This window comes from Pseudorca crassidens, chromosome 2 (assembly GCF_039906515.1).
Source record: "Pseudorca crassidens isolate mPseCra1 chromosome 2, mPseCra1.hap1, whole genome shotgun sequence".
Lineage (NCBI taxonomy): Eukaryota > Metazoa > Chordata > Mammalia > Artiodactyla > Delphinidae > Pseudorca > Pseudorca crassidens.
The window spans coordinates 110,994,635-111,007,427 of NC_090297.1; the positions used below are offsets into that span (position 1 = coordinate 110,994,635).

Genomic DNA, 12,793 nt, shown 5'->3' on the forward strand with positions numbered 1-12,793 from the left:
TATCATTGGTGTCAACTTCATCTCTCTTCTATAATTCTAACCAGATTATATCTTTTACTTCTGGTTTAGCATTCCTCAAGGATAGAACTATTTAATAATAATAATAATAAAGTAGTAACTTGCATTTTCAAAGGTAAAATCTGGAAGCAAAAGAAAAAAAGTCTTCCTAGCCAAAAAGATTGCCCACTCAAGGAGTTATCCTTAAAGGGGCTAGAAAAATACAAAAGAGAGACTCACATCTGAAATATAGACTTTTGTGCTGCTTTTATCAAATACTTCTACTGTAATAACATACACCTGCCCCACCTCTAGACTCCAACGGTCTCCAGGTTGGACTGTGAAACCTGTACACAAATCAAGAAACAAAAGTATTAGAAGAGGCCAACATTTTTCTACAATGAATTTAAAAATACAAACTTTAAAAAGCCATTTAAAGAGCAAAACTCAATAATAGGTGGAGATGGTTTCCAAAGTAGATCCTTTAGTTGCCTCTATAAAATTGTATAATAATTTGGAGTTCCAAAGATCCTGGCTTAACTTAGCTCATCTCAGGTATAAAGGAAACACTCTCACTTATATCTGTATACAAATGCCACTCCACCCCCAAACCAACAATTTTGCTCATTTCTGATATGTCAGGCAAGATTTCAGCTGATTTCAGTCAGATTCATTGTTTCATATGGCTTAAGGACATTAGGTTTCTTTTTTCCTTGTATAAAGTCTCTTTTTCTAACCCAACGTTGTATTACATGGAGCTTCATGTTTTATAACAATGTTTCAAGATGCTTTACTCTTGCAGATAGCACTTAACCAAAACAATGTGAGAAAACATGTCAAGTAAGGTTGAATTTGAAATTAGTTAAGTCTCAAAATGAAGCACTCTAGTCTTTAATGCACTCATTTCAGTGAAATACTTTAAGCTATTCAGCTTTCTGAAAATTATTATCTAAAAATACCTAGAAATCCAGGCTCTACAACATATATGGTGCAATTTGGGAGTCCAGACAAAGATCGCATATGGACATCTTAATTTTTGCTTAAGGAAATTGTATGAGCTAGTTGGGTGAAAAGAGAAATATGAGTTACCAAAAATAAATAAATAAGTCCACAAATGAAAGCAAATAAAAATTCTATCTTTTATTATCCACTGGAAAGCAAAACTTAAATGTGTATATTCTGAGAAAAATCTGAGGGCTCAGCAATCACAGGAATCAGGTATTCTTGAATTTCAAATATGAGGAAGATGAAATGAGAGAAAAAAGATCATGCTCCATGTTTTTAATATTCATTTAGCTGTGGAACTCTTTCCTCCTGCAAAATTCTTACATAGGAGCCCATTATGGAAAGCAGGACAAAGTGGCATTGCCCTGGCTAAAGAAATGGTCAGTGGTGGATGGAGAGGGAGGGAGAGGCATGACTTGCCATCCAGCCCAGCAACTTGCCTTGGGCTCTGCAGACAGTTTTAAAAATCACTAGTTGATTTTCTATTATCTGTGGCAATTCTTTAATACCAAAATGTTTTCTCTTTGCCACCAAAGATACTTCTAGGTCACACATCATACTACCCATTATTCCCTTTCGTTAAATTTTAGCAGGAGACTTCCCTGGTTGTCCAGTGGTTAAGAATCCACCTTCCAATGCAGGGGACTCGGGTTCGAGCCCTGGTCAGGGAACTAAGATCCCACATGCTGCGGGGCAACTAAGCCTAGGTCGCCATAACTACTGAGCCCATGCGCTCTGGAGCCCCTGCGCTGCAACAAAGAGCCCGCCCTCCGCAACTAAGACCCGACGTAGCCAAAGAAGTAAATAATTTTTAAAAATTTTAGCAGAAATAAAAATTTATTCTGTTAGCCTATACACAATCTAATTAGTAACGTATTTTCCTCTCAAAAATATACTACATCCAAAAGCTAAGAAGAAATTATTTCTGCTCTGAGAAATATACTTCTGAAACGACTTAATGGAAAACACTCATTATTTCAAAGTACACTAATTTAGAAGTTCTATTAATTCAGTCATGCACTAGGCTATAGTTTAGCACTACATTATCTATAGTGATAATGAAAGCAAAATATTTAATCTATTTCAGGGATCAAACTTTTAAAGCTGTCCCAGTACTCCAAATGAGCTACTAATATACATACAATTGATATGATAATTAAAATTACTTTTTATCTATTCATTAGAGCAAATCTTTTAAACACTGTAGGCAACTCTGTGCCAATCTAGGTTTGGTTTTGCTTATGTACTGTATTCATAAAATATAAAAGCTAGAAGGAATTCAGGAGTACATCATTCCTTTCGCTTTTACAGACAAGGAAACGGATCTCGATAGGTCTCTACACCAGTTCATTCCTCCATTATCAGAATAAGATATCTTCCTTTCACCTAATCCTTCCATCTGTTCTGAATCTCATTTTCTCTTGCCCCACAGAAATCTTACTCCATCAGCTGGCCTTCTTTTCTTCCATATCTCTGCCATCTCTCTGTTTAACTTATAGACATATTCAAGTTTCTCTTAACTTAAAAAAGTTCTCATGCCTTTTTCAAAGTTCTACCTTTTTGCCTCCTTCTTTTTAAAGCCAAGCTGTTTTTATTGAAAAAGTGATCCAAGACTTACTGGTTACTACAGTCTTTCAGTCTTTATCTTAGTCTTTATCTCTGCCTATTTCACCTGAGGAACATTCTCTTTGTAAATTCCTCACTTGGTTATCATGAAACCTCTCTCCTGGTTTTCCTACTACTTTTTTTTTTAAAGATTTTTTTGATGTGGAACATTTTTAAACTCTTTATTGAATTTGTTACAATATTGCTTCTGTTTTATGTTTTGGTTTTTTGTCTGCGAGGCACGTGGGATCTTAGCTCCCCGACCAGGGATAGAACCCATACCCCCCGCACTGGAAGGTGAAGTCTTAACCACTGGACCGCCAGAGAAATCCCTCCTACTACTTTTTATATTTTATTTATTTATTTATTTATTTGGTTGTGCTGGGTCTTAGTTGTGGCAGGCGGCTCATTAGTTGTGGCATGCGAACTCTTACTTGCGGCATGCATGTGGGATCTAATTCCCTGACCAGAGATAGAACCTGGGCCCCCTGCAGTGGGAGCACGGAGTCTTATCCACTGCGCCACTAGGGAAGTCCCCTTCCTACTACTTTTTTTGTTGTTGTTAATTTTTTTTTTTAATTTTTATTTTTGGCTGTGCTGGGTCTTTGTTGTTGCACGTGGGCTTTTCTCTAGTTGTGGTGAGCAGGGGCTACTCTTCGTTGTGGTGCACGGGCTTCTCATTGCAGTGGCTTCTCTCGTTGTGGAGCATGGGCTCTAGGTGTGTGGGCTTCAGTAGTTGCAGCACACGGGCTCAGTAGTTGCGGCATGTGAGCTCCAGAGCATGCGGGCTTCAGTAGTTGTGGCTTGCGGGCTCAGCAGTTGTGGCTCTCAGGCTCTAGAGCACAGGCTCAGTTGTTCCGTGGCATGTGGGATCTTCCGGGACCAGGGCTCCAACCTGTGTCCCCTGCATTGGCAGGCAGATTCTTAACCACTGCGCCACCAGGGAAGTCCCCTCCTACTACTTTTTAAACATTCTTTCTGGGCCTCCTTAAAGTCCCTCCTCTTCCATATGAACCTTACAAGCTAACATTCCACAGTTCTGTCTTCAGCTCTCTTCTCCTCTCACTCTGTATATTCTCCCTAGGTGATTTTGTCTACAACAACAGCTTCAACTATCACCTGGCTATAAACTGATAACTTTCAAATATCTGTCTTCATCTTGAATCTTTCTCCTCCAGATGCATTTCTGCTTGGATGTCTATCCCACAGATACTTCAAGTTAACATGTGAAAAACTAAACTAGTTTCCTTTTCCCTTAAACCTGCTCCTTCTTTTATATTACCCATCTCTATGAACAACGGTACCACCAGCCACCCTAAGGCAGGTGCTGGAACAAACTATGAATAGTCACCATCCATGTCAAGAGATAAATGTAGTATATTTTAATAGTTACTACTTTGAAATAAATAACGATATGAACTGAGAATATGAAAAAAAAATCATGGTAAGTCTGCCTGGGGAATTCAGGGTAGTGCCTAACACACAGCTGGGGCTCAGTAGGTATCAAATGTCTTAGTTTACTTTGTAGGTACTATTGTATTTGTTCACAAATGTCCTAGGCACCTTAAAATGACTAGAGAACAAACAACTTTGAACCAAACCTCTCCTGAGTGTTTTAGACAAATAATATAATCAGCTAATTAACAAATACTATTCTACAAGAAATACTGTACCTTTCAAGACTGATAGGTTCCTACTCAGAGTTAAGCCTACTGAGCCCTACATGATTACTCCCTCTCCTACTCTATTACCTCTTCTACTACTTTCCCCTTATTCTCTGCACTCAGCAGCAGTGTCTTCCTTGCTCTTCTGTAAACATGCCAAACATGCTTCTGCTTCAGAACCTTTGCAATTGCTATTTCCTCTTCCTGGAGCTCTTTCACCCAGATATCTGTATGGTTCATTGCTCTGATGTGGCCTTATCAGAGAGGATTTCCCTAACTACCCTGAGTAAAATAGTCTGTATGCTTAGCACTTAGAGCAATGTTGAACATATAGTAGAAATATAATAGATATTTGCTGAATAAATTAAGTTATTTGAGATTCAAAGTTTCAAAAATAGGAAATATTTCAATATCAAACACTGAGAATTTTATGAATTTCCTGAAAATTTCAGTTTTCTGAGAATTTTAATCTTTATACTGTTTTGTTTTCATTGACTGTAGTAGAGCTCTATGTATCTCTTTGTTCAATCTTACAGAGCAGGTTTAGTGAATTTTTTAAAATTTTATTTATTTATTTTTGGCTGCACTGGGTCTTCATTGCTGCACGTGGGCTTTCTATAGTTGTGTCGAGCGGGGGCTGCTTTTTGTTGCGGTGTGCGGGCTTCTCATTGCGGTGGCTTCTCTTGCTGTGCAGCATGGGCTTTAGGCACGCGGGCTTCAGTAGTTGTGGCACACGGGCTCAGTAGTTGTGGCTTGCGGGCTCTAGAGAACAGGCTCAGTAGATGTGGTGCCCAGGCTTAGTTGCTCCACGGCATGTGGGATCTTCCTGGACCAGGGCTCGAACCTGTGTCCCCTGCATTGGCAGGCGGATTCTTAACCACTGCACCACCAGGGAAGCCCAAGTTTAGTGAATTTTTAAAAATTACTCTCAATTTAACAAATATTAATTAAGTAGCCACTTCAGACAATACCATCTTTTCTCAATTATTCATGTGAAAATAGGAAAGAACAAATTAAATAACATTTACACAAGTTCCTCCAAACTGTTTTCCCCAGTCTCCTATTTATAATTTGATTGAGGTTGCACATACGCTCTGAAGTCAACAGGTTCCAAGTTCCAACTACTCTTCTGTACCTACCCTTTGTTAGAAATTATGACAAAAATAATTTATAGTGCTTTGTTAAAAATAGAACCTATAGAAAATAAATGTAGTAGTATTATAATCATGCTTAACTAATTATTTTACCAAGGAACATGTATAGCATGCTCAAGGAAATATAGATTGGCAGCGAAAACTTGAGCAAAAGGATACTTTTATGGATAAAGACAAGGTTAGCGTGGCCCAGTTGGACAGCAGTCACCATGGCTGTTTTCTCATCCAGTAAAGCCACTTTCCCAGGAAGAGACATATTACATGAAACTCTGTGGTTTTGCAATTCCAGTGTATAATGTTCCAGGGGAAATTTCACCTCTGTAAGACATGAAAGATACATAAATGTAACGAGGGCAGCCATTCCAACGGACAATGGTGTATTGTTGGATTATAAGAGGAAGCAGGTCTAAATAAGAGTACAATCTGCTTTTAATTTCCCTCACTACGATGAATTTCTACACGTAGCCATTTTGAGGAGAATACTATATGAGTTTATTGTTGGTATTGCTTATATTCTTAAAACTCAGTGAACTGAGAGTAGGAGGCGGGATCCTCACTAAAGTAAGTAAAGGACTAATGTTAATGGAGCAAATGCACACTTTATAAATTCAGTGGGACTTTGGGGGTCAGTAGAGTATTAAGTTTTTTAGTTAATGAACTGAGTTTCTCAATAAACACCTTTTGCAAAGATCATTCAAGTCCCTTCTGGTAAAGTTTCTTCACTTGCCCTCTAAAAGCTAGTAAACTTTTGGTTGTTGTTTTAATAGACAATTCAGATGTCTATGGGCACTGAAGCTAAGCAGCATTAGCCGGTTTAAGACATGGAGACTATCTCTGCTCAGTATTAGCTCAAGTACAGCAATTAAGGGATATAGCTAACAATGCAGGGGTTAGAGGAACTGACACCACCCCCCACTCCCTGATCACCATGCAGTTGAAAATCCGCATATTAGTCAATCCTCCGTAACACCAGTTCTGCACTCATGCACTCAGCCAACCACGCATCGTGTAGTACTGTAGTATTTATTGAAGAAAATCCGTGTATAAGTGGACCTGCACAGTTCAAACCCATGTTGTTCAAGGGTAAACTGTACTTGATCACAAAATCTAAAGACAGAAAGAAGTATTTTGCATACATAATGTGGAGTTGCTTCTCTTGTCAGCAGAAAGGATTTGGGAAATGTTAGTCTTAGGAAAAGATAAGATATTTACCTGTCATTCTTCCCTGAACCATTTTTGCAACTCGATATTTAATATATGCTCCTACTAAGAGATAAATATCATGGGATGGTATAAGAAATATATTCTCCAAAACAAGCAGACGTATCAATGCTGCTGCCACTTTCTGAAAGAAGAAGGAAAAAAACACAAAGTTTCCATAGGCAAAATCCTCAAGGTCATCTTCCTCATTAAAGTTTACTTTTAATAAGTTTCTTCTAAAATATTTTATCAAGATTTAAAAAATGCTTTCTTAATCACAGATCATAATTTCAGTTAGCCTTAAAAAGTGATCATGGGACTTCCCTGGTGGCGCAGTAGTTAAGAATCTGCCTGCCAATGCAGGGGACATGGGTTCGAGCCGTGGTCTGGGAAGATGCCACATGCTGTGGAGTAACTAAACCTGTGTGCCACAACTACTGAGTCTGTGCTCTAGAGCCCACGAGCCACAACTACTGAAGCCCGCGCACCTAGAGCCTGCACACCTAGAGCCTGTGCTCCGCAACAAGAGAAGCCACCGCGATGAGAAGCCCGAGCACTGCAAGGAAGAGTAGCCCCCGCTTGCAGCAACTAGAGAAAGCCCGTGCGCAGCAACAAAGACCAAACACAGCCAGAAACAAATAAATTAATTAATTTTTAAAAAGTGATCATGTCAGCTCGGTGCTTTGTGACCACCTAGAGGGGTGGGATAGGGAGGATGGGAGGGAGGGAGATGCAAGAGGGAAGAGATATTGGAACATATGTATATGTATAACTGATTCACTTTGTTATAAAGCAGAAACTAACACACCGTTGTAAAGCAATTATACTCCAATAAGGATGTTAAAAAAAAGTGATCATGAATATTAATACTATATTAACTTTCTAAGTCACTCAAACAAAGAATAGAAAATGACAAGCTTTCTAAAGGAGAAGAGTAGGTAAATAAAAAGGCACTATGCTAAAATGGAAAAAGGTAAGACTTAACGGTATGCCATGGAAACTCTTTTTTTTTTTTTTTTTTTGCGGTACGCAGGCCTCTCACTGTTGTGGCCTCTCCCATTGCGGAGCACAGGCTCAGCGGCCATGGCTCACGGACCCAGCCGCTCCAAGGCATGTGGGATCTTCCCGGACCGGGGCACGAACCCATGTCCCCTGCATCGGCAGGTGGACTCTCAACCACTGCGCCACCAGGGAAGCCCCATGGAAACTCTTTTAACCAACTTCCAGTGAACTGAATTAGATTAAGTTACTCTATATCCCTTGTTGAACGTATTGATTCTTGTGAAGGCTTACCCAATACAAGGTTAATAGGCTGCTCTCTAGATATCCACACACCTTCCTGCCACTTGAATTAAACGCTTACCAAAATGACATTTGTTTTTCCCAACCCTGTTTATGTCAGTTGCACTTTTAATTATAATTACATTAAAAAACAATTATATGAAAAGAGTTGTTTCTATAAAAATTTAAATGTTTTGAAAAGAAGTTAAAGGTAAGCTGCTAAAATGTACTGCTACCAAATTAGGTGTAGGTGAGAAATGTAAAAGACTGGGGGAAAATCCTTGAAAAATATAGAATCCTGCACTCAAATTGTTTCACAAATGTGTAATTTTTCACTTGACCATAAAATAAAATGAAAAATGAAAAAAAAAGAAACTAGAAGCTGTAATTTATGCAAGAACCAGTATGTATATTTCTAACCAGTGAACTCACAGCCAAAGTTCTTGGACCTACACTTCAAAGCATTGGTGAATAAAATGCAGTTACATGTTTTAAGAGAAAATGTCAGTTGTAATTGGGTAATAACATGTTTAAGGAAGACAAGTTTGTAAAAAATGTTTATCCATTTCAAATGACTTTTTCAATTGGCCCAAATCATATCAGGTTAGAAGGCTTCTACTAAGAAAAACATAAAAACTATGTATTCCATAGGCAAGACTATTAAATGAAAGTTTATAGCACAAACATTTTACCTTATAGAATGGTTCAGAAATTCGAACTTTTACAACAGCAGCACCAGTTCTAATCCCAGACACCAAAATCATATCTCCTTGTTTCTCTTCCTTTTCCATCTCAGCTATATACACAGGGGGAGAATATTCTGCTTCAGAGTATTTCAAAATCCTAAAGAGATAAAATAAGGTTTGTTTCTAGTAAATTAATGAGTCTTCTTCCAAAAGGCTCTGAGAGACTTTAAACATAATCTCTTCAATGTCTATATAGTGTCAAAAGTTTTATATTTCCACCTGGACTAGATAGAAGAAAAATACTTAATATGCTTCTGGCTAAAACTGTTGTAGGACTAAAACTTGCATTGTCTGAGAGCTATTACTTGGTACTGAAGACAAAACTTCATACTATTATCCACTCACTGTATTTCGGCATGCATAGATAGCTTGAACAATAAAACTGGCAGAAGATACACCTGACAAATAATTGTACAGTCCTGAGCTCATGAACTCTTCTGCAGTGGCTCAAATTAAACTATCATAAAGATACCTAAATCCATGCCATATGTCATTCTACCAAAGACATTTCCCCCTGATAAATTTATCTGTTCCAAAAAGTTCCAGATAGAAAGATTATCAAAGCCCACACAAATGACTGCTCTTCAGTGTGGTACCCAAAGGCAGATGTCTCCTTCAAAGTCAGATGGTTATGTTTGATTTCAAGGTTACCTAATTTTGCTAGACAGTTCTTCTCTTGCTGATTCATTATCCTGGGCAATGCTCCACTCAAAAGTCATCCCTGCCAAACTACTAAAAGTATTTCCTGTAGAGCAAGCCAAAAGCAGACAAGACAGAATCACATATTCAAAAATATTCAGGTATCTTTAACAAGAAAGGGAAACCTAACTAGAAAATTATTTTTAGGCTTCTTTCATTAACAAATAGAAGCACTATCATTAATGAATTAAAACACAAATACCAGGAAGACCCCTACACGAACAATGTAAGTACTGTTGTTGTATAAGCCTTCTAAAAGTGAAAAGGACTCTGATTAAATTCTGGTTGACAAAATTATGGCACTCTTTCTGTTCCTTTCGACATAAAGGCCACCTTATAGTCTACCTCAGGGTTGACAGGTATCTCTAAATCCTGATCCCTTCAATAAAAATTTTTATATAAACTAGAGTTGAATATTTCTAATACCTTAAGTTTTCAGATTTATAAAAATCACTCTTTACTAGTTTACAAAGAAAGAAGCAATGCATTTAAATGTTCTTTTTTTTACATATTACATTAATATAGTATATTAAAAGCATGTAAAATCAGTCTCAAGAAAGATAAACTTAAAATTATAAAACTTTTTCACAGGTTTACATTTAATTTTCCTGGCCTATGGAAAGTAGACTGATCAAAACAGAGCTAAAAATAAATTCCAAAAAGTGTTCTTAATTGTTGATCTAGGGACCATTAAAATTCAGTGGCAGAATCTGGATTTTAATTAGGAAATTTTAATGAAAGTATGTAGCTAATACATCATACCATACTCAGAATTATTAATTCCTCATGTACATGAACTTCATATGAGAAAATAAATATTATTTCCAGTCTACTTTTATCTCTCAAATTGCTGTTTCCAAATGCTAAACACAAAGGTGTTTATTCTATTTAATTTTGTTGAATCCTTTGACATTCTTTACCTTCAGCATCCAATGCCCTCACCATCAGTTCCAGTGGTGAATCATCTACATAGAGTTCCCGGGTTCGAGATATAATTTCAATGCTGTCTATCACATCAACCTTCACATCACAGCGCAGTTCATGGTCAGTCACTACAATGAACCCCAAAACTGAGAATTTAGTTCAACAGGTCATGAATCTTTTAAATGTCTCATACACTCAGGAGCTTATTCTAAATACTAAGAAAAAGAAAGGTTGTAACAGTTCCTTTCAACCTGTGGAAGAAAACAGCATAGCAACAAAATATAAAGGCATCTGTTTACAAAAAGAGACACTAGATGAGTGATTCCCAAACACTGATCTATAATGATGTTTTCATTCATCCATGGAAAAATGAGAAAAAATAAGAATTTTAAAACAGTAATAAAATTAAATATATTCACTTCAAAGGAATATACTTTATCCTTACATTCTATATTACTTTTTAAAAATTTTGTTTATTTATTTATTCATTTTTAGCTGTGTTGGGTCTTTGCTGCTGCCTGTGGGCTTTTTCTAGTTGCGGTGAGCCGGGGCTACTCTTCGCTGCTGTGCGCAGGCTTCTCATCACGGTGGCTTCTCTTGCTGCCGAGCACGGGCTCTAGGCACGCAGGCTTCAGTAGTTGTGGCACACGGGCTTAGCTGCTCCATGGCACGTGGGATCTTCCCAGACCAGGGCTCCAACCCGTGTCCCCTGCATTGGCAGGAGGATTCTTAACCACTGCGCCACCAGGGAAGTCCCTGTATATTACTTTTGAAGTGTTAAAAAAATTTTTTTTAACGAAATTATGGTAAGAGTAGATTTTTAAAATATATTTAATTAGGAAAGTAAGAGGGTGGCAACCATATGTCAGTCCTGCCTGCCAATAAATTTTTCTCTCTCACTTTCTTTCATTTTTTATTTTTCTGGACCGTGAGATTAAAAAACCTGAGAATCAGGGGCTTCCCTGGTGGCGCAGTGGTTAAGAATCCGCCTGCCAATGCAGGGGACATGGGTTGGAGCCCTGGTCCAGGAAGATCCCACATCCCGCGGAGCAACTAAGCCCGTGCGCCACAACTACTGAGCCTGCGCTCTAGAGCCCGAGCGCCACAACTACTGAAGCCTGCGTGCCTAGAGCCCGTGCTCCACAACAAGAGAAGCCACTGCAATGAGAAGCCCCTACTCGCCGCAACTAGAGAAAGCCCGTGCCCAGCAACGAAGACCCAATACAGCCAAAAAAAAAAAAAAAAAAAAGTGAGGAAGGCGACTTCCGTTGTGGTCCAGTGGTTAAGAATCTGCCTTCCAATGCAGAGGACGCGGGTTCGATCCCTGGTCGGGGAAGTACGATCCACGCGCGGCGGGGCAACTATGGCTGTGCGCAGCAACTACTGAGCCTGCATGCTCCAGAGCCCGCGCGTGCCACAACTAGAGAGAAGCCTGTGCGCCGCCACAAAGATCCAACACAGCCAAAATAAATAAATAAAATAAAGATTTTTAAAAAAAAAGATAAGTGAGGAAGGAATGAGGGAAAGAGAAAATCACCATTAGAACTCTACAGTAATAACTGCTACAGTCAAGATTCATAGATAAATGCAAAAACTAGTGGATGAAACTTTAAAGAGAAACAGGATATATCAAAGTATCTCCCCCAAATACTTATTAGTTACTGTGGTGGTATTTAATGTATGTCCACAAATTCTTTGACACACCTCCCTCCAGGAGGTGAAGATTAATTTCTCTTCCTTTGAATAAACTGAAATTAGTGATCATTTTTAATGAACAGCATATGGAGAGAGAAAAATGGTAACTTTACAGTAGATAAACCTGATAGGCATTACCTTAACCAAGTGATCAAGGTTAAAATCACTAGTGATAAGTCATGTTGATATCATGTATCCCCTGATATAATGCAATAAGAAGGCTTCTTCACTTCTGAGGTTTTCCTTCTAAAAATCTATAACAAAAAAAGTGTCAAGGTCATGAAAGACAAAGAAAGGCTGAGAAACTGTCACAGATCAGAGGAGACTAAGGTAAGATAACAATTTAGTTTAGTAATGTGGTATCTTGGAGTGAATCCTAGAGCAGAAAAAGGACATTAGTGGAACATTAGGGGAGACTGGGTGAAGGGTATATGGGAAATCTTTGTACTATCTTTGCATCTCTTCTGTAAATCTAAAATTATTTTAAAATAAAATGTTTTAAAAATTAAATTAATCTTCTACTTGACTAACATTTAACTGAAGGGACTTCCCTGGTGGCTCAGTGGTTAAGAATCCACCTGCCAATGCAGGGGACACGGGTTTGAGCCTGGTCTGGGAAGATCCCACATGTTGAGGAGCAACTAAGCCCGTGTGCCACAACTACTGAGCCTGTGCTCTAGAGCCTGTGAGCCACAACTACTGAAGCCCGCACGCCTAGAGCCCGTGCTCTGCAACGAGAAGCCACCACAATGAGAAGTCCACGCACCGCAACAAAGAGTGGCTCCCTCTCACCACAACTAGAGAAAGCCCGTGTGCAGCAACG

The 12,793-nt window shown here is 38.6% G+C and overlaps 1 protein-coding gene across 1 annotated transcript in view; it reads right to left on the minus strand.

Annotated features, from left to right (window-relative positions):
* Positions 1–12,793, minus strand: part of NUP210L (nucleoporin 210 like) — an 85,179-nt gene that overhangs the window by 65,571 nt on the left and 6,815 nt on the right. Inside the window, exons 3-9 of the mRNA XM_067727910.1 lie at positions 10,272–10,403; positions 9,304–9,397; positions 8,599–8,749; positions 6,638–6,770; positions 5,585–5,743; positions 957–1,025; positions 238–344 (exon numbers count right to left, since the gene is read on the minus strand). Coding sequence (XP_067584011.1) covers positions 238–344; positions 957–1,025; positions 5,585–5,743; positions 6,638–6,770; positions 8,599–8,749; positions 9,304–9,397; positions 10,272–10,403 — 845 coding nt within the window. The remainder of the gene's footprint in view (positions 1–237; positions 345–956; positions 1,026–5,584; positions 5,744–6,637; positions 6,771–8,598; positions 8,750–9,303; positions 9,398–10,271; positions 10,404–12,793) is intronic.